Raw genomic sequence first — 26,402 nt, forward strand, 5'->3', positions numbered from 1 at the left:
GACTCTGTAAACCGCTTAGAGAGGGCTGGAAAGCCCTAGAAAGCGCTATATAAGTCTAAAGGGCGATGGCTATTGCTATGAGCAGCGGTGGTGCCAGTGGTTTCACTCCCACGTCGAGGGGTCGCAAAGCAGAGAAGGCTCTTGAGGAAACTCCTTGGGGGGGAGGGGAGGGGGGCTTCTGAAGAGATGGGAGGGGGAGGGAGAAAAGCAACAGGCGCCTCCATTGAGAAGAAAAAAAAAGGATGTGTTGCATTGGCCGGGAATCGAACCCGGGCCTCCGCGTGGCAGGCGAGAATTCTACCACTGAACCACCAATGCTCTGGAAAACAGCTGGATTTCCCTTCCCAAATCCTGGGCAGTTGCAACACGGGCCAGGCCCACAGTTCCTTCCGCCTTCCCTCCCTCTTTTCCTCCCTCCCTCTCCTTTCTCCTCTTTCTCCTTCCTTCCTTCCATTTCCCTCCCTCCATTCTTTCCATTCTCTCTCTCCTTCCTTCTTCCTTCCTTCTTTCTTTCTTTCTTATTTCCTTCCTTTCTTCCTCCCTCTTCCATCTTCCATCTATCCTTCCATTTCCTTCTTCCCTTTCTCTCTCCTTCCTTCTGTCACTCTTTCTTTCCTTCTCTCCTCCTTTCATTCCTCCTCCTCCTTTCCCCCTATCCTTTCTGTTTCTGTCCTTCCTTTCCTTCCTCTTTCTTTTTTCTTCCTTCCTTCCTTCTTTCCTTCCTTCTTTTTCTCTTTCTTTCTTTCCTTTCCTTTCTTTCTCTATTCTTTCTTTGATCTATCTACCTACCTACCTACCTACCTACCTACCTACCTACCTACCTACCTACCTAACTCACTCACTCACTCACTCTCTTTCTTTCTATCTATCTATTTATCTATCTATCTATCTATCTATCTATCTATCTATCTATCTATCTATCTATCTATCTATCTATCTATCTATCTATCTACCTACCTACCTACCTACCTACCTACCTACCTCTCTCTCTCTCTCTCTCTCTATCTATCTATCTATCTATCTATCTATCTATCTATCTATCTATCTACCTAACTCTCTCTCTCTGTCTTTCTAACTCTCTCTCTCTCTCTCTCTCTCTATCGCTATCTATCTATCTATCTATCTATCTATCTATCTATCTATCTATCTATCTACCTAACTCTCTCTCTCTGTCTTTCTAACTCTCTCTCTCTCTCTCTACCTAACTCTGTCTCTCTCTGTCTCTTTTGCTATCTATCTATCTATCTATCTATCTATCTATCTATCTATCTATCTATCTATCTATCTATCTATCTATCTATATCTATCTACCTAACTCTCTCTCTCTCTTTCTAACTCTCTCTCTGTCTCTGTCTATCTATCTATCTATCTATCTATCTATCTATCTATCTATCTATCTATCTATCTATCTCTAACTCTATCTATCTATCTATATCTATCTACCTAACTCTCCCTCTCTCTTTCTAACTCTCTTTGTCTGTCTGTCTGTCTGTCTGTCTGTCTGTCTGTCTGTCTATCTATCTATCTATCTATCTATCTATCTATCTATCTATCTATCTATCTATCTATCTATCTATCTATCTATCTATCTATCTCACCAGGTGCCAAATGGAGGTGCTGTTGGGGGGGGGGAAGTGTTTCAGAAAATTCAGGGGGGAAACGCAGCTGCCTTCGCACCATCCCCCTGACCCCCCCCCCCGCCTGGTGGCTCAGCTCATTTGGCACGAGCCTGTTATGCCAACCCTCGCCCGGGTTCCCTCCCGACCCCCTCAACCCCGACCCCCAAGGCCACTGGGGTGGGGGGGCTCCTTGCACAGAGCTTTCCCTCCCTAGAGATGGGGGTCAAACTTTACCGTGGGAAGATGCCTGGGGTGTGAAATGGGTTTGGCACCTGGGCCTTTGGGTCGAAAGTGCCACTTGCCACTTTCGCCCTTAAGTGTCGCTGGCAGGTGCCAAGGGGGGGGTGGGGTGTTGTTAAGCGGCGAATCAAAGGCCCGTTGTGGGCCTGGGGGTGGGAAGTGGGGTCTTTCCCAGGCTCCTGAGTCGGAATGGGAAGAAACTCTGAGGGAGGGTCGCCTTTCCTAGCCCACCCCTGCGGAAAAAACCCTTTGTGGCCTGCTTTCCCCACCTCCCACAAGACCCCCCTCCCAGCCTTTTGGCTTAGCCGCAAGTGTTTCTTAGGGACTAGCGCCCGCAACACCAGAGACCGTGGCTCATGTAGAAAAGGGCAGGGGAGCTGGACCTCGTCAGGATTGGGGGGGGGGGTGAGGGAGAAGGGAGAGGGGGGGGATTGCTCAGAGAGGCTGGAGGAAAGGAGTGGGTCAGCCCTTGGCCGACTAGGGGTGCATTGCATGAGGCAAGAAGGAAGGGAAGGAAGGAAGGAAGAGAAAGAAGGAAAGAAAGAAAGAAGAGAAAGAGAAGGAATGGGAAAAGAAAGAAAGAAGAGGAAGGAAAAAAGAAAGAGAAGGAAAGAAAGAAAGAAAAAGAAGGAAAGAAAGATAGAAAAAAGAGAAAGAGAAGGAATGACAAAAGAAAGAAGGAAGAGGAAGGAAAAAAGAGAAAGAACGAATGAGAAAAGAAAGAAAGAAGAGGAAGAAAATGAGAAAGAGAAGGAAGGAAGAAAGAAAAAGATGGAAAGAAAGAAGAGAAAGAGAAGGAATGAGAAAAGAAAGAAAGAAGAGGAAGAAGAGAGAAAGAGAAGGAAGGAAGGAAGGAAAGAAAGAAAGAAAAAGATGGAAAAAAGAAAGAAAGAAGAGAAAGAGAAGGAATGAGAAAAGGAAGCAAGAGGAAGAAAAAAGAGACAGAGAAGGAAGGAAGGAAAGAAGAAAAAAGATGGAAAGAAAGAAAGAAGAGAAAGAGGAGGAATGAGAAAAAAAGAAGAGGAAGGAAAAAAGAAAGAGAAGGAAGGAAAGAAAGAAAGAAAAAGAAGGAAAGAAAGATAGAAAAAAGAGAAAGAGAAGGAATGAGAAAGAAAGAAAGAAGAGGAAGAAAGAGAAGGAAGGAAAGAAAGAAAGAAAAAGATGGAAAGAAAGAAGAGAAAGAGAAGGAATGAGAAAAAGAAAGAAAGAAGAGGAAGAAGAGAGAAAGAGAAGGAAGAAAGGAAGGAAGGAAGGAAAAAGATGGAAAAAAGAAAGAAAGAAGCGAAAGAGAAGGAATGAGAAAAGGAAGGAAGAGGAAGAAAAAAGAGACAGAGAAGGAAGGAAGGAAAGAAAGAAAAAGATGGAAAGAAAGAAAGAAGAGAAAGAGGAGGAATGAGAAAAGAAAGAAGAGGAAGGAAAAAAGAAAGAGAAGGAAAGAAAGAAAGAAGTTAGGAAGAAAAAAGGGAAAGAGAAAGGAGGGAGAAAGGGAAGAAAGAAGGAGAAAGAAAAAAGGGGCGGGAGGGAGAGAGACAGACAGGAAGGAAGGGAGGAGAAAGGGAAGAGGGAGGGAGAAGGGAAGTTAAAGAAGGAAAAGAGAGAAAGAGATAGAAGGAGGGAGAAAGGGAAGAAAGAAAGAAAGAAAGAAGGGAGGGAAGGAGAAAGAAAGAAAGGGAGGAGAAAGGAAAGAGGGAGGGAGAAGGGAAGTAAGGAAAAAAGAAAGAGATTGAAGGAGGGAGAAAGGGAAGAAAGAAAGAAAGAAAGAAAGAAAGAAAGAAAGAAAGAAAGAAAGAAAGAAGGGAGGGAAGGAGAAAGAAAGGGAGGAGAAAGGAAAGAGGGAGGGAGAAGGGAAGGAAGGAAAAAAGAGAAAGAGATTGAAGGAGGGAGAAAGGGAGGAAAGAAAGAAAGAAGGGAGGGAAGGAGAAAGAAAGGAAGGGAGGAGAAAGGGAAGAGGGGGAGAAGGGAAGGAAGGAAAAAAGAGAAAGAGATTGAAGGGGGGAGAAAGGGAAGAAAGAAAGAAAGAAAGAAGGGAGGGAAGGAGAAAGAAAGAAGGAAAGGGAGGAGAAAGGAAAGAGGGAGGGAGAAGGGAAGGAAGGAAAAAGAGAAAGAGATTGAAGGGGGGAGAAAGGAGAAGAAAGAAAGAAAGAAAGAAAGAAAGAAAGAAGGGAGGGAGGGAAGGAGAAAGAAAGAAAGAAAGAAAGAAAGAAAGGGAGGAGAAAGGGAAGAGGGAGGGAGAAGGGAAGTTAAAGAAGGAAAAGAGAGAAAGAGATAGAAGGAGGGAGAAAGGGAAGAAAGAAAGAAAGAAAGAAAGGAGGGAGGGAGGGAGAAAGGAAGGAAGAGAGGGAGGAGAAAGGGAAGAGGGAGGAAGGAAGATGAAAGAGCAAAAAGGAAGGAAGAAAGGAGAGGAGGGAGGGAGGGAGGAAAAGGAAGGAAGGAAGATGAAGGAAAGAAAGGAAGGAAGGAAGATGAAGGAAAAGAAAGGATGGAAAACAAGGAGACTCTGGGCTGACTCTGTAACCGCTTAGAGAGGGCTGGAAAGCCCTAGAAAGCGCTCTATAAGTCTAAAGGGCGATAGCTATTGCTATGAGCAGCGGTGGTGCCAGTGGTTTCACTCCCACGTCGAGGGGTCGCAAAGCAGAGAAGGCTCTTGAGGAAACTCCTTGGGGGGCAGGGGGGGCTTCTGGAGAGATGGGAGGGGGAGGGAGAAAAGCAACAGGCGCCTCCATTGAGAAGAAGAAAAAAAGAATGTGTTGCATTGGCCGGGAATCGAACCCGGGCCTCCCGCGTGGCAGGCGAGAATTCTACCACTGAACCACCAATGCGCTGTTGGGAACAGCTGGACGGGCGCTTTGATGGAAGAGGAAAGCCAGCGGTTGGCCAAGATGGGGAATTGGGGGGGGGATTGAAGTATAGGAACCATTTCAAAGATTCCCTTCGGATGTTTACTGTATAAGAACTCTGCACATGCTCTAAATTCGTGGGTGGGCTTCAACTCGGCCCAGGATCCTGGGAGTTGAAGTCCACTGCTAAGGTTGACAAACATTACAGGCAGTCCTCCATTTACGACAGTATTCATTTAGTGACCCAAGTTACGACGGCGCTGGAAAAAAGGGACTTAGGACTGTGTTTCACACTTATGACCCAGGGGTCGTGGGATCAAAATTCCGACACTTGGCCAGCGATTCGTATTTACGATGGTTGCAGCATCCCGTGTGTGTGTGTGTGTGTGTGTCCGTCCGCTATCCCCTTTAGCGACCTTCTGACTAGCAAAGTCGGGGGGGGGGGAAGCTGGATTCGCTTAACGACCATGCATATTAACTTGACAAATGCAACAATTCTTTGGCAAAGAAAAATGGGGCAAAGTTCACTTAGCAAAGGTTTTGCTCGGGAACAAATATTTTTGGATCGATGGTGGTCGTAAGTCGAGGGCGACCTGTACGCTAAACGCTTCCCGCTCCGTCGGAATAGCTCTATTGACATTTCGTAAGGATTTAATATTTTTTTTAAAAAATTCATTTTGCAGGTCTTCTATCTGCACGGGGGGGGGGGATGGGGGGGCTTACGGATTGTAAAAAGACAAAAAGGGAAAAAATTACTTCAAATATTCCAAGCATGCAAATTGAAGATTGAAAGCTATTTTATTTTAATAATAAAGAGCAAATAACATCACACTTGGCCAAGAAAGAATTCTATTCTATTCTATTCTATATTCTATTCTAGTCTATACTTTATTCTAATTCTTTATTCTATTCTGTTGTATTTTCTATTCTATTCTATTCCTGAATTCTGATCTATTCTATTTATTCTATTCTATTCTATATTCTATTCCATTTTCTATTCCATTCTTTATTCTAATATTCTATTTTATTCTATTCCATTCCATTCTATTTCTGAATTCCATTCTATTCTATATTCTATATTCTATATTCTATATTCTATATTCTATATTCTATATTCTATATTCTATATTCTATATTCTATATTCTATATTCTATATTCTATATTCTATATTCTATATTCTATATTCTATATTCTATATTCTATTCTATTCTTATTTTCTATATTATCCAATCCAATCCTTATTTCCTGTTCTATTCTAAATTCTATTCTACCCTATTCTATTTCTATATTCTATTCTGTTCTATTTTCTATTCTAAATTCTATTCGATTCAATTCCTCTATTCTATTCCATTTTCTATTCCATTCTTTATTCTAATATTCTATTTTATTCTATTCCATTCCATTCTATTTCTGAATTCATTCTATTCTATATTCTATATTCTATATTCTATATTCTATATTCTATATTCTATATTCTATATTCTATATTCTATATTCTATATTCTATATTCTATATTCTATATTCTATATTCTATATTCTATATTCTATATTCTATATTCTATATTCTATTCTATTCTTATTTTCTATATTATCCAATCCAATCCTTATTTCCTGTTCTATTCTAAATTCTATTCTACCCTATTCTATTTCTATATTCTATTCTATTTTCTATTCTAAATTCTATTCGATTCAATTCCTCTATTCTATTCCATTTTCTATTCCATTTTTTATTCTAATATTCTATTTTATTCTATTCCATTCCATTCTATTTCTGAATTCCATTCTATTCTATATTCTATATTCTATATTCTATATTCTATATTCTATATTCTATATTCTATATAGAATACAAGAGCCAAGGTGGCGCAGTGGTTAAATGCAGCACTGCAGGCTACTGCTAGATCAGCAGGTCAGCGGTTCAAATCTCACTGGCTCAGGGTTGACTCAGCCTTCCATCCTTCTGAGGTGGGTAAAATGAGGACCCAGATTGTTGAGGGCAATATGCTGACTCTCTGTAAACCGCTTAGAGAGGCCTGAAAGGCCTATGAAGCGGTATATAAGTCTACTGCTATATTCTATATTCTATATTCTATATTTCTATATTCTATTCTATTCTTATTTTCTATCCAATCCAATCCTTATTTCCTGTTCTATTCTAAATTCTATTCTACCCTATTCTATTTCTATATTCTATTCTGTTCTATTTTCTGTTCTATTTTCTATTCTAAATTCTATTCGATTCAATTCCTATATTCTATTCTGTTCTATTTTCTATTTTAAATTCTATTCTATTCCATTCCATTCCATTCCTATATTCTATTCTGTCCTATTTTCTATTCTTTTCTATTCTGTTCTGTTCTGATCCATTCCGTTCCATTCCATTCCATTCCATTCCATTCCATTCCATTCCATTCATTCTATTCTATTCTATTCTATTCTATTCTATTCTATTCTTATATTCTATTTGTCCTATTTTCTATTCTTTTCTATTCTGTTCCATTCCGTTCCATTCCATTCCATTCCATTCCATTCTATTCTATTCTATTCTATTCTATTCTATTCTATTCTGTCCTATTTTCTATTCTATTTTCTGTTCTGTTGTATTCTGTTCTGTTCTCTTCTCTTCTATTCCTTTATTCTCTTCTGCTCTATTTTGTATTCTAAATTCTATTCTATTCTATTGTTAGCAGAGGATGGAAATTTAATCAAGAAATTGTATCATTTTCTATGAAGCCTAAAAACAACGGAAGAGGGACAACGATCAAAGAGACAAGGATTGTCTGTTCTGTTCTGTTCTGTTCTGTTCTCTTCCTTTATTCTATTCTGTTCTATTTCCTATTCCAAATTCTAAATCCCTTCGCCCCTCGCTTGGCTCGGCTCCGCTGCCCTTTGGGATTCAAGGTTGCCTCGGGCGACCTCACACGCGTGTGCACTTTCTCTCTCACACATGCACACGCACACTCCGTCCAGCTGTTGCTGGCCAAACTGCGGGAGCGTGTGCGAGGGGCTCGTGTGAGCTCCCAGCGAGGAGGTGCGAAGGGCAGGCGGTTTTTGACACCGGGGCGTTTGGGGAAGAGTTTCTCAGGGTCTTCCAGGGGGCAGAAGAGGGGGGGGGCGCATCCTGGAACATTTGCTGGAGGGGGAGGGAGGGGGAACAAGGGTGTGTGTGTGTGTGTGAGAGAGAGAGAGAGAGAGATACAGAGAGAAAGAGAAGAGAAAGAGGGGATGCGGGAGGGAGGGAGGGAGAGGGAGAGGGAGAGGGAGAGGGAGGGAGGGAGGGAGGGAGGGAGGGAGGGAGGGAGGGAGGGAGGGAGAGAGAGAGAGAGAGAGAGAGAGAGAGAGAGAGAGAGAGAGAGAGAGAGAGAGAGAGAAGAGAGAGAGAGAGAGAGAGAGAGAGAGAGAGAGAGAGAGAGAGAGAGAGAGAGAGAGAGAGAGAGAGAGAGAGAGAGAGAGAGAGAGTTCTCCCTCCATCTCCAGCCAGGCTCCCACAACGGGGCAGTCACTGTCGTAAGCGTTGCCACAATGGCGAGCGTGTTTCTGAGCTAATACAGAGCGCCTTCCTTCCTTCCTTCTTTCCTTCCTTCCCTCCCTCCCTCCCTCCCGCCCTCCCTTCATTCTTCCCTTCCTCTCCCTCCTTCCTTCCCCCTCTTTTCATTTCTAACTTCTTTTCTCCCTCCCTCCCCGCTTCTTCATTCTTCCCTTTCTCTCTCCCTCCCTCCTTTTACCTCTTTCTCTTTTTTCCTTCCTTCCTTCCCTTCTCCCTCCCCTTTCTCCTCCCTCCCTTTCTTTCTCCCGCCCTCCCTCCCTCCTTTCTTTCTTTCTTTCTTTCTTTCTTTCTTTCTTCCCTTTCTCCCTCCTTCAATCTCTTTTTTCCTTCCTTCCCTTCTCCCTCCCTCTTTCCTTTCTCCTCCCTTCCTTTCTTTCTCTCTCCCTCCCTACTTTCTTTCTTTCTTTCTTTCTTCCCTTTCTTTCTTCCCTTTCTCCCTCCTTCTATCTCTTTCTCTCTTTTCCTTCCTTCCCTTCTCCCTCCCTCTTCCCTTTCTCCTCCCTTCCTTTCATTCTCCCTCCCTTCTTTCTTTCTTTCTTTCTTTCTTTCTTCCCTTTCTCCCTCCTTCTCTCTTTTTCTCTCTTTTCCTTCTTTAATTTCCCTCCTCCCTCCCTCTTCCCCTTCTCCTCCCTTCCTTCCTTTCTCTCTCTTTCCCTCCCATCCCTTTTTTCTTTCTCTTTCTTTCTTCCCTTTCTCCCTCCTTTCTCTTTCCCCTTTTTCTTTCTTTCTTCTCTTTCTCCCTCCTTTCTCTTTCTCTTTTTTCTTCCTAACTTCTTTCTTTCCTTCCTTCCTTCTCTTTCTCTTTTTTCCTTCCTCTTCTTTCTTTCTTTTCTCATTCCTTCTCTTTCTCTTCTTTCTTTCTTTCTTTCCTTCTCTTTCTTTCTTATTTTCCTTCCTTCTCTTTCTTTTTTCCTTTCTCTTCTTTCTTTTCTCATTCCTTCTCTTTCTCTTCTTTCTCTCTTCTTTCTTTCTTTCTTTCTTTCTTTCTTTCTTTCTTTCTTTCTTTCTTTCTTTCTCTTCCTTCCTTCCTTCCCTTCCTTCTTGCCTCATGCAATGCACCCCTAGTCGGCCAAGGGCTGACCCACCCCTTTCCTCCAGCCTCTCTGAGCAATCCCCCCCCATCTCCCTTCTCCCTCACCCCCCCCCCGCCAACCCTGAAGAGGTCCAGCTCCCCTGCCCTTTTCTACATGAGCCACGGTCTCTGGTGTTGCGGGCGCTAGTCCCTAAGAAACACTCGCGGCTAAGCCAAAAGGCTGGGGAGGGGCTTTGTGGGGGAAAGCAGGCCACGAAGGGTTTTTTCCGCAGGGGTGGGCTAGGAAAGGCGACCCTCCCTCAGAGTTTCTTCCCATTCCGACTCGGGAGCCTGGGAAAGACCCCACTTCCCACCCCCAGGCCCACAACGGGCCTTTGATTCGCCGCTTAACAACACCCCACCCACTTGGCACCTGCCAGCGACACTTAAGGGCGAAAGTGGCGAGTGGCACTTTCGAGCCAAAGGCCCAGGTGCCAAACCCATTTCACACCCCAGGCATCTTCCCACGGTAAAGTTTGACCCCCATCTCTAGGGAGGGAAAGCTCTGTGCAAGGAGCCCCCCCACCCCCCCCAGTGGCCTTGGGGGTCGGGGTTGAGGGGTCGGGAGGGAACCCGGGCGAGGGTTGGTGTAACAGGCTCGTGCCAAATGAGCTGAGCCACCAGGTGGGGGGGGGGGGTCAGGGGGATGGTGCGAAGGCAGCTGCGTTTCCCCCCTGAATTTTCTGAAACACTTCCCCCCCCCACAGCACCTCCATTTGGCACCTGGTGAGACAGATAGATAGATAGATAGATAGATAGATAGATAGATAGATAGATAGATAGATAGATAGATGATAGATAGATAGATAGATAGATAGACAGAGAGAGAGAGAGAGAGAGAGAGAGTTAGAAAGAGAGAGAGAGTTAGGTAGATAGATAGATAGATAGATAGATAGATAGATAGATAGATAGATAGAGATAGATAGATAGATAGATAGATAGACAGAGAGAGAGAGAGAGAGAGAGAGAGTTAGAAAGAGAGAGAGAGTTAGGTAGATAGATAGATAGATAGATAGATAGAGATAGATAGATAGATAGGTAGATAGATAGAGATAGATAGATAGATAGATAGATAGATAGATAGATAGACAGAGAGAGAGAGAGTTAGAAAGAGAGAGAGAGTTAGGTAGATAGATATAGATAGATAGGATAGATAGATAGATAGATAGATAGATAGATAGAGATAGATAGATAGATAGATAGATAGAGATAGATAGATAGATAGATAGATAGACAGAGAGAGAGAGAGTTAGAAAGAGAGAGAGAGAGGTAGATAGATATAGATAGATAGATAGATAGATAGATAGATAGATAGATAGATAGATAGATAGATAGAGTTAGAGAGAGATAGAGAGATAGATAGAGAGACAGAGTTAGGTAGATAGATAGATAGATAGATAGATAGATAGATAGATAGAGAGAGAGAGAGAGAGGTAGGTAGGTAGGTAGGTAGGTAGGTAGGTAGATAGATACATAGATAGATAGATAGATAGATAGATAGATCAAAGAAAGAATAGAGAAAGAAAAGAGAAAGAAAAGAGAGAAAGAAAGAGAAAAAGAAGGAAGGAAGAAAAAAGAAAGAGGAAGGAAAGGAAGGAGAGAAACAGAAAGGATAGGGGGAAAGGAGGAGGAGGAATGAAAGGAGGAGAGAAGGAAAGAAAGAGTGACAGAAGGAAGGAGAGAGAAAGGTAAGAAGGAAAAGGGAAGTATAGATGGAGGATGGAAGAGGGAGGAAGAAAGGAAGGAAGAATAAAGGAGAGATAAAGGAAAGAATGGAGGGAGGGAAATGGACGGAAGGAAGGAGAAAGAGGAGAAAGGAGAGGAAGAAAGGAAAAGAGGGAGGGAGGGAGGGAGGAACTGTGGGCCTGGCCCGTGTTGCAACTGCCCAGGATTTGAGGAGGGAAATCCAGCTGTTTTCCAGAGCATTGGTGGTTCAGTGGTAGAATTCTCGCCTGCCACGCGGGAGGCCCGGGTTCGATTCCCGGCCAATGCAACACATCCTTTTTTTTTTTCCCCCTACTCTTTTTTTTAAACGTCATAGGTTTGGCTTCCATTATCTTCATGCAATTCCATTCCATGCGATTCCTTACGGTAGTTGTTCCCCTTTCCTCTTCTTTCAATTTATCAATTTGTACAGTCAATATTTAAAAAATAAAAATAAAAAATCAGCCTGTCTCTTATGTACCTTGACAGCTTATGCACCGGAGATAAAATTCCTTGTGTGTCCATTCAGACTTGGCCAATAAAGAATTCAACTCTATTCAATTCCAATTCTATTCTGTTCTGTTCTATTTTAAATTCTATTCTACTCTACTCTATTCTATTCTAACTTCTACCCTATTCAATTCAATTCAATCCAATTCTAAATTCTATTCTGTTCCGTTCTATTCTATTCTATTCCATTCCATTTTATTCTATTCTAAATTCTTTTCTATTTTAAATTCTATTCTATTTTAAATTCTATTCTATTCTAAATTCTATTCTATTCTATATTCTACCCTATTCTAGTCTAAATTAAGTTCAATTCAATTCAATTCTAACTTCTATTCTATTCTAAATTCTATTCTATTCTTTCTACCCTGTTCTAGTCTAAATTCAATTCAATTCAATTCAATATTCTATTCTATTCTATTCTATTCTATTCTATTCTAACTTCTACCCTGTTGTAGTCTAAATTCTATTCTATTCTATTCTATTCTAACTTCTATTCTATTCTAAATTCTATCCTATTCTAGTCTAAATTCAATTCAATTCAATTCTTTTCTATTTTAAATTCTATTCTATTCTAAATTCTACCCTATTCTAGTCTAAATTAAGTTCAATTCAATTCAATTCAATTCTAACTTCTATTCTATTCTAAATTCTATTCTATTTTTTCTACCCTGTTCTAATCTAAATTCAATTAAATTCTAAATTCTATTCTATTCTATTCTAACTTCTACCCTGTTGTAGTCTAAATTCTATTCTATTCTATTCTAACCTATTCTATTCTAAATTCTACCCTATTCTAGTCTAAATTCAATTCAAATTAATTCTTTTCTATTTTAAATTCTATTCTATTCTAAATTCTACCCTATTCTAGTCTAAATTAAGTTCAATTCAATTCAATTCAATTCTAACTTCTATTCTATTCTATTCTAAATTCTATTCTAATTTCTACCCTGTTGTAGTCTAAATTCTATTCTATTCTATTCTATTCTAAATTCTACCCTATTCTAGTCTAAATTCAATTCAATTCAAAATTCTATTCTATTCTATTCTATTCTAACTTCTATCCTGTTGTAGTCTAAATTCTATTCTATTCTATTCTAACTTCTATTCTATTCTATTCTAAATTCTACCCTATTCTGGTCTAAATTCAATTTAATTCAATTCTAAATTCTATTCTATTCTATTCTAAATTCTACCCTATTCTAGTCTAAATTCAATTTAATTCAATTCTAAATTCTATTCTATTCTAACTTCTACCCTGTTGTAGTCTAAGTTCGATTCCATTCTATTCTATTCTATTCTAAATTCTAACCTATTCTCTTTTAAATTCTCTTCTCTTCAGTGGGGTCACTTTGGAGGGATAGAAGGAAGACAGGGAAATAAAACCCCCTTTTCTGGCAAAATACAGGCACCCGTTTATTTTTTCTAGGGAAAAGAACACACACACACACACACACAAAGCATTGGGGCGTCAATGAGACAAGTCCCAACATAGAAGAAGAAGAAAAAAAAGAACGTGTTGCATTGGCCGGGAATCGAACCCGGGCCTCCGCGTGGCAGGCGAGAATTCTACCACTGAACCACCAATGCACGTGCTGCTATACATATGCATAGTCTCTTATCTGCCGCTCCAGCCTCTTTATTTCCCCCCCCCCCTCTGAGCTGCTGTATGTAGTTGCCCATCTTACAAACACTTTCCCCCTCCCAGCGCCCTAATCTTGAAAAAGGGTTTAAGTTTCCTTCTTATTTTAATTCTTGAATCTTGATGATTCCTCCCCCCCCACCTCTGAAGTTTCCCTTGACTACACTGGGAAACCCTATGCTCTCTGCCTCTCCCAAGTTCAGATAGAAGAGAAAATAGAAATAGAAATAGACTAAGGAATAGAATAGAATGGAATTCAGAATGAATAGAATAGAAATAAATAGAAATAGAATAAGGAATAGAATGGAATCCAGAATGAATAGAATAGAATATGAATAGAATATGAATAGAATAGAATAAGGAATAGAATAGAATATAATAAAATTCAGAATGAATAGAATAGAATATGAATAGAATAAGGAATAGAATAGAATAGAATAGAATTCAGAATGAATAGAATGGAAATAAATAGAAATAAAATAAGGAATAGAATAGAGTAGAATTCAGAATGAATAGAATAGAATAGAATATGAATGGAATGGAATAGAATAGAAAATATGGAAGGGAAGGGAAGAGTACAGAATAGAATGGAACGGAATTGAATAGAATAAAGGAGGGAAGGAAAGTCAGAAAGAAAGGACAAAAGAACAGAAAGAAAAAGAGGGAGGAAGGAGAAAAGAGGGAGAGAAAGAAAGAAAAAATGGAAGTAAAGAAAGGAAGGAAGGAAGATCAAAACATGAAACAGAGAGAGAGGGAAGGAGGGAGGGAAGAAGGAAAGACAGAAAGAAGAAAAGAATGAAAGAGAGAGAGAGAGAGAGAAAAGAAAGACTGAATGAAAGAAAGAAAAGAATGGAATGGAACAGAATAAAATACAATAAGGGAAGGAAGGAAAGTCAGAAAGAAAGGACAAAAGAACAAAAAGAGAAAGAGAGCGGGAAGGAGAAAAGAGAGAGAAAGGGAAACAAAGAAAGAAAAAAGAAAGGAAGGAAAGAAAGAAGGAAAGAAAAGAAAGGAAGGAAGAACAAAAAATCAAAGAAAGAGAGAGAGCACAAAGAGGTGGGAAGGAAAAGAGGAAGAAAAGACAGAAAGAAGAAAAGAATAAAAGAAAGAGAAAGGCAGAGGGAAGGAGGAAAAGTGAGAGAAACAAAGAAAGAAAGAAAAAGGAAGGAAGGAAAGAAAGAAAGAGAGAAAGAAAGGAAAGAACAAAAAATGAAAGAAAGAGAGAAAGAAAGCGCAGAAAAGTGGAAGGAAAGAAAGGATGGAAAGACAGAAAGAAGAAAAGCATGAAAGAAAGAAAAAGAGAGGGAGAAAAAAAGGAAGGACCAAAGAACAAAAAAAGAAAGAGAAAGAGGAGGGAGGAAAAGAGAGAAAAAGAGAAAAAGGAAAGGAAGGAAGGAAGGAAAAAGGAAGGAAAGAAAGAAAGAGAGAGGAAGAGAGAGAAAGACAAAGAAAGGAAGGAGGAGGGAGAGAGGGAAAGAAAGAAAGAAAGAAAAAGGAAGGAAGAAAAGAGAGGGAAAGAAAAAGAAGGAAGGAAGGAAAGAAAGAAAGAAAGAGGAAGAAAGGAAAAGGAAGGAGAAGAGAGAAAGAAAGACAAAAGAAAGACGGAAGGAAGAAGGAGGGAGAGAGGAAGGAAGGAAAGAAAGAGAGAGAGAAAGAAAGAAAAAGAGTGGAAGAAGGAGGGAGAGAGGAAGAAGAAAGAAAGAAAGAAAGAAAGAAAAAGGAAGGAAGAAAGAGGGAAAGAAAAGAAGGAAGGAAAGAAGGAGAGAAAGAAAGAGGAAGAAAGAAAGAGAGAGGAAGAAAAGAGAGAAAGACAAAAGAAAGATGGAAGGAAGAAGGAGGGAGAGGAAGGAAGGAAAGAAGAAAGAAAAAGAGAGGAAGAAGGAGGGAGAGAGGAAGGAAGAAAGAAAGAAAGAAAGAAAAAGGAAGGAAGAAAAGAGGGAAAGTAAAAGAAGGAAAGAGAGAGAGAGAGAGAGACCCTGTCCTGGAGGGAAGGGGAGGAGGGGGCGTGCAAGGGGAGGGGTCCCTGGCGGGGGTGGGGTGGGGGGCGAGGTCTTAAAGGGGCCGCGCGCGGGGACGCCCGCACTCGGCGCCTCTCTCGGACCAGGCGGCGGCGGCGGCGGCGGCGGCGGCGGCTGAGGATGCTGGTCAGCGAGAGCTCGCAGCCCGCGGGGGTCAGAAAGGTACCGGCGGCTCTTCCGAAGCGGGGCTGGGGGCGCAGCTGCCTCTCAGCCCAAGCCCCAGACGAGGAGGGGGCTTCCCCAGCTAAACCATCATTAAACTAACCCCGTTTGCGGGGGGCGGGGGGAGGCTCGCTTAGAAACACGGCCGGGGGGGGGGCGGAATCCCTGGAACACGAGGGTGGGGGGCGGCAGGCTGCTTGTATCGATTGGTATTGGAGTGCTTGGATGGATGGATGGATTTGATTGATTGATTATTGGCCAACCGAGCCCCAAATAATCAATCGATTTATTGATTGATTATTGGCCATCCAGGAATATTGATTACTTGCCATCCAAGTCCCAAATTATCAATTGACTGATTGATTATTTGTTATCCAAGTCCCTTTTTACTCACTGGCAATAAATGTGTCTGTCTGTCTGTCTGTCTGTCTGTCTGTCTGTCTGTCTGTCTATCTATCTATCTATCTATCTATCTATCTATCTATCTATCTATCTATCTATCTATCTATCTATCTATCTATTATTTATGTATCCATATCTATCTATCTATCTATCTATCTATCTATCTATCTATCTATCTATCTATCTATCTATCTATCTATCTATCTATCTATCTATCTATCTATCTATCTATCTATCTATCTATCTATCTATCTATTATTTATGTATCCATATCTATCTATCTATCTATCTATCTATCTATCTATCTATCTATCTATCTATCTATCTATCTATCTATCTATCTATCTATCTATCTATCTATCTATCTATCTATTATTTATGTATCCATATCTATCTATCTATCTATCTATCTATCTATCTATCTATCTATCTATCTATCTATCTATCTATTATTTATGTATCCATATCTATCTATCTATCTATCTATCTATCTATCTATCTATCTATCTATCTATCTATCTATCTATCTATCTATTATTTATGTATCCATATCTATCTATCCTATCTATCTATCTATCTATCTATCTATCTATCTATCTATCTATCTATCTATCTATCTATCTATCTATCTATCTATCTATCTATTATTTATGTATCCATATCTATCTATCTATCTATCTATCTATCTATCTATCTATCTATCTATCTATCTATCTATCTATCTATCTATCTATCTATCTATTATTTATGTATCCATATCTATCTATCTATCCATCCATCCATCCATCCATCCATCCATCCATCCATCCATCCATCCACACACACACACACACACACACACAATTTTTAATCTTCCAAATCCTCAAGTTTGGGATCACAGATAATTTAAGAAAACCTTCCCCCCCCCCCCCCATCATGGTTATTTTCTGATTTGGGCAGAGGTAATAGTGGTGGTGATGGTGGAGGGTTCTTAATAGTTTATAGTTATAGTTTATAGTTTTATTGATTTGTATGCCGCCCACTCCCGAAGGACTCCGGGCGGCTTACAATAAAACAAGGGAGGGGGGATAATACACAAACAACATTAAAATTATACAACAATCACAATCTCCGGGGGGGGGGGCTGGATATATCGAGAGCCCCCCCGGCCTGCAGGAGCAGCCAGGACTTAACAGCTTTGCGGAGGGCCGGGAGGGTAGTGAGGGTCTGGATCTCCACGGGGGGAGATCGTTCCAGAGGGCTGGCGCCGCAACAGAGAAGGCTCTCCCCGAGAGTCACCAGCCGACATTGGCTGGCAGATGGAATCCGGAGGAGGCCTAGTCTGTGTGATCGAATCGGTCTATGGGAGGTGATCGGCATAATATCTTATTATTATATTATTTAGCAATAGCAATAGTTAGACTTATATACCGCTTCATAGGACTTTCAGCCCTCTCTAAGCGGTTTACAGAGTCAGCATATCGCCCCCCAACAACAATCCGGGTCCTCATTTCACCCACCTCGGAAGGATGGAAGGCTGAGTCAACCTTGAGCCTAGTGGGATTTGAACAGCCGAACTGCAGAACTGCAGTCAGCTGAAGTAGCCTGCAGTGCTGCATTTAACCACTGCGCCACCTCGGCTCCTTTTATTTATATTTCTTTTATATTGTGTTTTGATCCCCTTGTAAGTTGCGAATATGCAGCTATATATATATATATTTTGAAAAAATCCAATAGAATAGAATAGAATAACAGAGTTGGAAGGGACCTTGGAGGTCTTCTAGTCCAACCCCCTGCTGAATAGAATAGGAATAGGAATAGAATAACAGAGTTGGAAGGGACCTTGGAGGTCTTCTAGTCCAACCCCCTGCTGAATAGAATAGGAATAGAATAACAGAGTTGGAAGGGACTTTGGAGGTCTTCTAGTCCAACCCCCTGCTGAATAGAATAGGAATAGGAAAAGGAATAGAATAACAGAGTTGGAAGGGACTTGGAGGTCTTCTAGTCCAACCCCCTGCTGAATAGAATAGGAATAGGAATAGGAATAGAATAACAGAGTTGGAAGGGACCTTGGAGGTCTTCTAGTCCAACCCCCTGCTGAATAGAATAGGAATAGGAATAGAATAACAGAGTTGGAAGGGACCTTGGAGGTCTTCTAGTCCAACCCCCTGCTGAATAGAATAGGAATAGGAATAGGAATAGAATAACCGAGTTGGAAGGGACCTTGGAGGTCTTCTAGTCCAACCCCCTGCTGAATAGAATAGGAATAGGAATAGAATGACAGAGTTGGAAGGGACCTTAGAGGTCTTCTAGTCCAACTCTCTGCTGAATAGAATAGGAATAGGAATAGAATAAGAGAGTTGGAAGGGACCTTGGAGGTCTTCTAGTCCAACCCCCTGCTGAATAGAATAGGAATAGGAATAGAATAACAGAGTTGGAAGGGACCTTGGAGGTCTTCTAGTCTACCCCCCTGCTGAATAGAATAGGAATAGGAATAGAATAACAGAGTTGGAAGGGACCTTGGAGGTCTTCTAGTCCAACCCCCTGCTGAATAGAATAGGAATAGGAATAGGAATAGGAATAGAATAACAGAGTTGGAAGGGACCTTAGAGGTCTTCTAGTCCAACCCCCTGCTGAATAGAATAGGAATAGGAATAGAATAACAGAGTTGGAAGGGACCTTGGAGGTCTTCTAGTCCAACCCCCTGCTGAATAGAATAGGAATAGGAATAGGAATAGAAATAGGAATAGAATGACAGAGTTGGAAGGGACCTTGGAGGTCTTCTAGTCCAACCCCCTGCTGAATAGAATAGGAATAGGAATAGGAATAGAAATAGGAATAGAATAACAGAGTTGGAAGGGACCTTGGAGGTCTTCTAGTCCAACCCTCTGCTGAATAGAATAGGAATAGGAATAGGAATAGAAATAGGAATAGAATGACAGAGTTGGAAGGGACCTTGGAGGTCTTCTAGTCCAACCCCCTGCTGAATAGAATAGGAATAGGAATAGAATAACAGAGTTGGAAGGGACCTTAGAGGTCTTCTAGTCCAACCCCCTGCTGAATAGAATAGGAATAGGAATAGGAATAGAATAACAGAGTTGGAAGGGACCTTGGAGGTCTTCTAGTCCAACCCCCTGCTGAATAGAATAGGAATAGAATACCAGAGTTGAAAGGGACCTTGGAGGTCTTCTAGTCCAACCCCCTGCTGAATAGAATAGGAATAGGAATAGGAATAGAATGACAGAGTTGGAAGGGACCTTGGAGGTCTTCTAGTCCAACCCCCTGCCGTTTCAGACAAATGGTTAACATCTTCTGAAAAACTCCCCAGTGTTAAATAATACAACCACTTGCAACAATAAAATTGAAATGAAAACCATGAAATAATCAAGTAAAAATAATAAAAGGGAAATTAAAAACGAAACGAAATGAAACAACACAATAAAAAAGGACGAAATGAAATAAAAATAAGGAAATGTACTGAACTGAAATAATGAATTGAAATCATCTACAACCACTTTAATCGAAAGCAGTTTTCCATGTTGTGGACTTCAACTCCCAGAATTCCCCAGCCAGCACAGCTGTGCTGGCTGGGGAATTCTGGGAATTGAAGTCCACAGGTCTTAAAATGGCGGAAGCTGAGAAACACAGCTGGAATATTTTAATGAAAAGTTCCATCATGGGGACCTATCAAATCCTAATCCAGCACGATTGTGTGAATCCATCCCGTCCCTTCTTGAGGTCCAGAACGCAAAGGCTTAAATCCAGGCACCGCCCCCCCCACCCGAAATATCTAAATTTTCTGGTGCATTGATAATTAACCCGTAGGAGTGGTGCCGTGGCCTAGAGGTGGAACTCTTGCCTCCCAATCAGGAGGCTGTGAGTTTGATTCTAGGTAGAGGCAGAGATATTTCTCTCTCTGGGCACAATGAGAATACAGTATATCTGTTGAACAAAACTCTGCACTGGTGACAGGGATGGCGTCCAGCCACTAAACATTCAGTTGCCCAAACTTCATCCCGCAAGGGATTATTAAAAGAAGAAGATTTAGAATTCACCAGTGGGCGAAAGGGGCATTAGCAAGCAGGCGGGCAGAGACCTCCAGGGGTCCCGTAGAGCCCACCCCACCCAGGGGTCAACCCCCCCATTTTGTTTTCTCTCCCCCCAGATGCTGAAACCCTTGGTGGAGAAACGGCGTCGGGATCGTATCAATAAGAATTTGGAGGAATTGCGCCTTCTTCTCCTGCAGAAAACCCACTGCCAGGTCAGCGAGTGACGCCCCCTAAAGCTTGACCCCCCCCTCCCTTCCCTCACACCTACCCATGGGATGGGAAATGTAGTGTGTGGCGCCTCAGAGCCAGTTTGGTCTAGTGGTGAATGCACCAGACTAGAAACCAGGAGATTGGGAGTTCTAGCTCTGCCTTAGACATGAAAGCTGGCTAGGTGACTTTGGGCCAATCGCCAGGAGATGGTGAGTTCTAGTCCCACCTGAGACATGAAAGCCAGGTGGGTGACTTTGGGCCAGTTGCCAGGAGACGGTGAGTTCTAGTCCCATCTTAGCCATAAAAGCCAGATGAGTGACTTTGGGCCAATCGCCAGGAGACGGTGAGTTCTAGTCCCACCTGAGGCATGAAAGCTGCCAGGAGACAGTGAGTTCTAGTTCCACCCTAGGTGTGAAAGCTAGTTGGATGACTGGGCCAATCACCAAGAGACAGTGAGTTCTAGTCCCACTCTAGGTGTAGAAGCTGATTGGGTGACTTTGGGCCAATCGCCAGGAGACGGTGAGTTCTAGTCCCACCTGAGGCATGAAAGCTGGCAGGGTGATTTTAGGCCAATCACCAGGAGACACTGAGTTCTAGTCCCACTCTAGGTGTGGAAGCTGATTGGGTGACTTTGGGCCAATCACCAGGAGGCAGTGAATTCTAGTCCCGCCTGAGCCATGAAAACTAACACGGTGATTTTAGGCCAATCCCCAGACGCTGGGGAGTTCTAGTCCCACCCTAGGCGTGAATCCAGTTGGGTAACTTTGGGCCAATCACTAGGAGACAGTGAGTTCTAGTCCCACCCTAGGTGTGAAAGCTGATTGGGTGACTTTGAGCCAATCACCAGGAGACAGTGAGTTCTAGTCCCACCCTAGGTGTGAAAGCTGATTGGGTGACTTTGAGCCAATCACCAGGAGACGGTGAGTTCTAGTCCCACCCTAGGTGTGAAAGCTGATTGGGTGACTTTGAGCCAATCACCAGGAGACGGTGAGTTCTAGTCCCACCCTAGGTGTGAAAGCTGATTGGGTGACTTTAAGCCAATCACCAGGAGACAGTGAGTTCTAGTCCCGCCCTAGGTGTGAAAGCTGATTGGGTGACTTTGAGCCAATCACCAGGAGACGGTGAGTTCTAGTCCCACCTTAGGTGTGAAAGCTGATTGGGTGACTTTGGGCCAATCGCCAGGAGACGGTGAGTTCTAGTGCCACCCTAGGTGTGAATTTAGTTGGGTAACTTTGGGCCAATCACCCTAGGAGACAGCGAGTTCTAGTCCTGCCTTAGTTGTGAAAGCCAGCTGGGTGGCTCTGGATCTATCCCACCTCACAGGGTTGTTGTGGTGAGAAAAATAGGAGGAGCAAAGAATATCAGGTACGTTAGCTGCCGTATTTATGAACCCAATACAAGCAGGATCTAAATCAATTAAAGAATTAAATCCCCACCAAGATATAAGCGCCCAAATTAGTCTTGCAGTCCTCCATTTTTTTTTCCTAGGCGGCCTTAGAGTTGATTGAACCCCCCTGCAAGTGCATTGAAGTGCAGGAGCCCTCTATTTCTTTTACCTGCCAGCAGGGGGAGCTCCTGCTCTACCTGACCCAGCAGCTCTTAAAGAGTCCTGCCCTAAAATGGCCGACTAGTCAGTGTCTCTATTGGTTATTTGGATAGGAAGGGAAGGCTGGCTCCAGGGAATTCTGGGAGTTGAAGTCCGCCCCCTCTTAAAGGGGCCACACTTAAAAAAAATAACTTATTACCTACCTACACGCACATCATTTCATCATCTCCTCCGCCTCCCACTGTTGGAAGGAAGCTCAGGTGACGTATCTTCCATTCTGTATCTTTTAAGTGGGACGCAGATAGACTGCTCCTGGCTGGGGAGGTTCCACCTTGGCAGGGAGCGTCCGGGGTTTTCGCGTTGCCCTTTCATCTCTCTCTTCTCGGACCCCCCTCCCTTTTCCTTCACAGACCCTCAAGAACCCCAAAGTGGAGAAGGCGGAGATCCTGGAACTCGCCGTGGGGTATCTGCAAGAGAGGAATAAGGCAGCCGTTCCCCAGGGTAAGTCAAATTCACCTCCGTGGCGGGTGAGTGGGAAGGAAGGAAAACCGGTAGTGGAGCTGAATGGTAGCAAGGGGTGGACTTCAACTCCCAGAATTCCTCACCCAGCATGCTTTAACATGGGGTGGACTTCAACTCCCAGAATTCCCCTGTCAGCATCCTTTAAGATGGGTGGACTTCAATTCCCAGAATTCCTTACCCAGCATGCTTTAAAGTGGAGTGGACTTCAATTCCCAGAATTCCTCACCCAGCATCCTCTAAAATGAGGTGGACTTCAACACCCAGCATCCTCTAAAATGAGGTTGACTTCAACTCCCAGAATTCCACACCCAACATGCTTTAACATGAGGTGGACTTCAATTCCCAGAATTCCTAATCCAGCATGCTTTAACATGGGGTGGACTTCAACTCCCAGAATTCCTCACCCAGCATCCTCTAACATGGGGTGGGCTTCAACTCCCAGAATTCCTCACCCAGCATGCTTTAAAGTGGGGTGGACTTCAACTCCCAGAATTCCTAATCCAGCATGCTTTAACATGGGGTGGACTTCAACTCCCAGAATTCCTCACCCAGCATGCTTTAATATGAGGTGGACTTCAACTCCCAGAATTCCACACTGAGCATGCTTTAAAGTGGGGTGGACTTCAACTCCCAGAATTCCTCACCCAGCATGCTTTAATATGAGGTGGACTTCAACTCCCAGAATTCCACACTGAGCATGCTTTAAAGTGGGGTGGACTTCAACTCCCAGAATTCCTCACCCAGCATGCTTTAACATGGGGTGGACTTCAACTCCCAGAATTCCTCACCCAGCATGCTTTAACATGGGGTGGAGTTCAACTGCCAGAATTCCTCACCCAGCATGCTTTAACATGAGGTGGACTTCAACTCCCAGAATTCCTAAATCAGCATCCTCTAACATGGGGTGGACTTCAACTCCCAGAATTCCTCACTCAGCATGCTTTAACATGGGGTGGGCTTCAACTCCCAGAATTCCACACTCAGCATGCTTTAACATGGGGTGGACTTCATCTCCCAGAATTCCTCCCCCAGCATCCTCTAACATGAGGTGGACTTCAATTCCCAGAATTCCTCCCCCAGCATCCTTTAAAGTAGAGTAGACTTCAACTCCCAGAATTCCTCACTCACTATGGTTTAACATGAGGTAGACTTCATCTCCCAGAATTCCTCACCCAGCATCCTCTAACATGGGGTGGACTTCAATTCCCAGAATTCCTCACCCAGCATGCTTTAATGTGTGTGGGGGGGGGGACGGTGAACAGGCCTTCAATTCCCAGAATTCCCTAGCCAGCACCCAACCATTTTTGACATGCGGGTTAAGCGAATCATTGCAATTGTTAAGTAAGTCACACAGTCATTAAGTGAATCTGGCTTACCCATTGACTTTGCTTGTCAGAAGGTCGCAAAAGGGGTTCACTTGACCCCGGGACGCTACGACCGTCATAAATGTGAGTCAGTGGTCAAGCACATGACGCTGTTGCGACCGTCGTAATGACAGGTCGTCCTTGACTTACGACCCAAAATTGAAGCCCAAAATTGATGTTGCTCAGTTGAGAAATTTGTTAAGCAGGTTTTGCCTCAGTTTTGCCACCGTCATAAATGTGAGTCAGTGGTCAAGCATCCACTGCAACGGTCGTAAGTGTGAAAAAAGGGTCACAAGTCCCTTTTTTTCAGTGCCGTTGTCATTTTGTCGAATTGTCGTAAGGCGAGGAATATTTGTATATGCCGGTTGCCCAGGGCCTGAATTTGGATCCTATGACCACAGGGTCGTAAGTGCGAGGACTGACCTTAAGTCGCTTTTGGCAACTTCGAATGCTCGCCAAAACAACGGTCGTAAGTCGAGCACTACCCGGAGGCTCTGTTTCCCAATCCGGAATTAAAAAAAGGTGGGGGGGCATAAATCTTCAAATTTGATCCGAATCAGCGGCTTCTACTGGCTGATTTTGGAACGCCACCGGTTTCTGGATCCGGTGCCAGTGAGGGCTGCCCTTAGTTTGGATTGGGCGTGACCAGCCTCCTCCCGGCTCTTGCCGTTCCCTTGTTCCAGGTGCGAATCCCTCCGAAGTTGGCGGCCTGCAGACCTGCTACGCCAGGGGCTTCCGGGCGTGTTTCGGACACCTAGCGTCCTTCGTCCGGCAGAGCCCCCCGTCCGTCCAGAGACACCTGTGGGAGACGCTCCACCTCTATCTCACCGCCACGTTGGATCCGTCACCGGTGGATTTTTCTCCTTCTTCGTCTGCCGAGGAATCTCCCGCTGGGACTCCCCAAGCTTCCTGCTCCCAATTGCGGCCAAACCAAACTTTTGCCACCTTGGAGGGGGCTTCCTGCAGCACGGGACAGCTGGGGGGCCGGCTGAGAGACCCCGGAACCCCCCCATCGGTCAAAAACATCTCCCTGCACCCCCCCTTCTGGCGTCCTTGGCCCTAAGGGGAGGGGGTGTGTAAATAATCCCGATCTCCCCCTCTTTGCTCCTTCAAAACTGGTGAACAAACCGACTTTTCCATTCGCTGTAGCTTGCTCTGACTAAACCTATTTCTTAGGGACTAGCGACTTGGGTTCCCGCTTTTGTCCCAGGCCTGGCTGAAGGCATTGGGGGAATCCTAGCGAAAGGAATGATTTTAGTTTCATGGCCTGGATCTTGGCTTCAAAGACAACTCCCGGGTTTTAAGAATCGAGGTTTAGCGTAACCTGGGAATTCAAAGTAACCATGATTGATGGTTTGGTTTCTTTTAATGGTTCTTTTTATTTTTTTATTTTGAAAAAATATTGTTTATAAAGGTTTTTTTAAGGGCCGGGACACACAACCCTCCAATATATTTCTTGTATTGACAAGAAAACCAGAAACAAGAGACTGATTGAGCCTCACATTTACGACCATCGTAGCCTCCTCACAGTCACAATTCGGGGAACCGGCACGTACTTACGACGGTTGTAACCTCCCGGGGTCAATGCGATCCGCGCTTGTGACCTTCCCACCAGCTAAGTCACGGGGGGAAGCCGGATTCGTGCGATTTAATTAACGACTGCAGAGATTCTTTTAACGAATATAGCGAAAAAGTCGTAGAAATCGTGAAGTGGGACTCGCTTAACAACCACGTGGCTTAGCCCCGGAAAGCCTGATTCCCAAATTGAGGCCGTAAATTGAGGACTGGCTGTAAATTTTCAATGTATTCTCCTGGATCCCCAGAGAGGTAAGTAAGTTTTGGGAAAGCAACTGGTTCAATTTTTCAGGATCTTCTCCGCAAACAAGCCGTGGGGAAGGAGGAATTTGGTTGTTTTAACAAACTTTTTCAGACATATGGACTTCAACTCCCAGGATTCTCCAGGGAACCATCTTGCTGGCAAAATATATATATTTTTTTCCCCTAGAAAAATTAGACCCCTTGGGACACACACACACACAAAAAAAGTCAGTTGCATTGGCCGGGAATCGAACCCGGGCCTCCCGCGTGGCAGGCGAGAATTCTACCACTGAACCACCAATGCATCTGCTGCAGATGTGATGGACAATCCATCCTCTTGTGTGCTACTCCAGCCCAATTTTGGCGTTCAAATTTATTTATTTCTCCAATTTACATTCTAACAAAAGCACAACTCTTTTTCTCCCTAATTTTGAAAAATGATTTAGGATTCTTTTGATTCCTTCCGTAGCTACGTTGCAAAGTCCAAATATCGTCTTCCTTAACCAATCCCAGATGTGCAGCAATGTTCATCCCACCCTATGCAGGTAGTCCTCGACGTACGGCCGCAATTGAGCCCGACATTTTTGTTGCTAAGCGAGACATTAGCAAAGGGAGTTTTGCCCCATCTTATGACCTTTTTGATTTGTTAAGTAAATCACCTTTTTGGGGGTCCTTTAATAACCCCGTAATCCCTTGCGGGGTGGAGTCTTGGGCAACTGAATGGAGCTGAGTGTTTTACTGGCCCGATGCCCTTCCCGGTCGCCAATGTGGAGTTTTGTTCGGCAGATATATTCTCGTTGAGCCCAGAGAGAGAAATATTTGCCTCTACCTAGGCTCGAACTCACAGCCTCTTAATTGGGAAGCGAAACCCCCATCTCTAGGCCACGGTACCACTCTTTGTCAAGGGAACCACTGCAGTCGCTAAATGAGCACGATGGTTGTTAAGTGAACCTGACTCTGCGACCGTCATAAATACGAGTTGGCTGCCAAGTGGTTTTTTAAAATGGTTTAAAGTGGTTTTTGAAAATTTATTCCAATTTTCTTTTCTTTTATTCCAACGTCATTTTAAACCGTACGTTATCCAGTTCCAGTTTTAAATTGCTTTTAGTAACAATTTTGTTTTGGGGAATTCACAATTATAAAATACGATCGTGTCATTTCC

At 43.1% G+C, this 26,402-nt stretch overlaps 1 protein-coding gene and 5 non-coding genes across 6 annotated transcripts; 2 read left to right on the top strand and 4 right to left on the bottom strand.

The window, feature by feature from the left end:
- Positions 1 to 248: 248 nt before the first annotated feature.
- TRNAG-GCC (transfer RNA glycine (anticodon GCC)) lies at positions 249 to 318 on the bottom strand. The gene has a single exon. It is a non-coding gene; the product is annotated as a tRNA-Gly (tRNA).
- Positions 319 to 4,607: 4,289 nt separating this feature from the next.
- TRNAG-GCC (transfer RNA glycine (anticodon GCC)) lies at positions 4,608 to 4,678 on the bottom strand. Its single transcript has one exon. It is a non-coding gene; the product is annotated as a tRNA-Gly (tRNA).
- A 6,561-nt stretch (positions 4,679 to 11,239) lies between these two features.
- Positions 11,240 to 11,310, top strand: TRNAG-GCC (transfer RNA glycine (anticodon GCC)). The gene has a single exon. It is a non-coding gene; the product is annotated as a tRNA-Gly (tRNA).
- Positions 11,311 to 13,048: 1,738 nt separating this feature from the next.
- Positions 13,049 to 13,118, bottom strand: TRNAG-GCC (transfer RNA glycine (anticodon GCC)). The gene has a single exon. It is a non-coding gene; the product is annotated as a tRNA-Gly (tRNA).
- A 2,190-nt stretch (positions 13,119 to 15,308) lies between these two features.
- On the top strand, positions 15,309 to 24,485 carry HES7 (hes family bHLH transcription factor 7). The gene is made up of 4 exons (XM_087712120.1): positions 15,309 to 15,350; positions 19,897 to 19,992; positions 21,947 to 22,037; positions 24,106 to 24,485. Exons 1-4 carry the CDS (start codon positions 15,309 to 15,311, stop codon positions 24,483 to 24,485), a joined length of 609 nt encoding a protein of 202 aa, XP_087568246.1.
- A 988-nt stretch (positions 24,486 to 25,473) lies between these two features.
- On the bottom strand, positions 25,474 to 25,544 carry TRNAG-GCC (transfer RNA glycine (anticodon GCC)). Its single transcript has one exon. It is a non-coding gene; the product is annotated as a tRNA-Gly (tRNA).
- Positions 25,545 to 26,402: the final 858 nt, after the last annotated feature.

Source organism: Thamnophis sirtalis, unplaced genomic scaffold (genome assembly GCF_051295495.1).
Source record: "Thamnophis sirtalis isolate CommonGarterSnake01/CBP01778 unplaced genomic scaffold, rThaSir2_p1.2 scaffold_4, whole genome shotgun sequence".
Classification (NCBI taxonomy): domain Eukaryota; kingdom Metazoa; phylum Chordata; class Lepidosauria; order Squamata; family Natricidae; genus Thamnophis; species Thamnophis sirtalis.

Excerpts from the sequence above, each read along its gene's own strand:
- HES7 (XM_087712120.1), top strand. The coding sequence starts at position 15,309 with ATGCTGGTCAGCGAGAGCTCGCAGCCCGCGGGGGTCAGAAAG. Across the intron at positions 15,351-19,896 it reads AGCCCGCGGGGGTCAGAAAG|ATGCTGAAACCCTTGGTGGA; the intron begins GTACCGGCGGCT and ends CTCTCCCCCCAG. Across the intron at positions 22,038-24,105 it reads TAAGGCAGCCGTTCCCCAGG|GTGCGAATCCCTCCGAAGTT; the intron begins GTAAGTCAAATT and ends CCCTTGTTCCAG.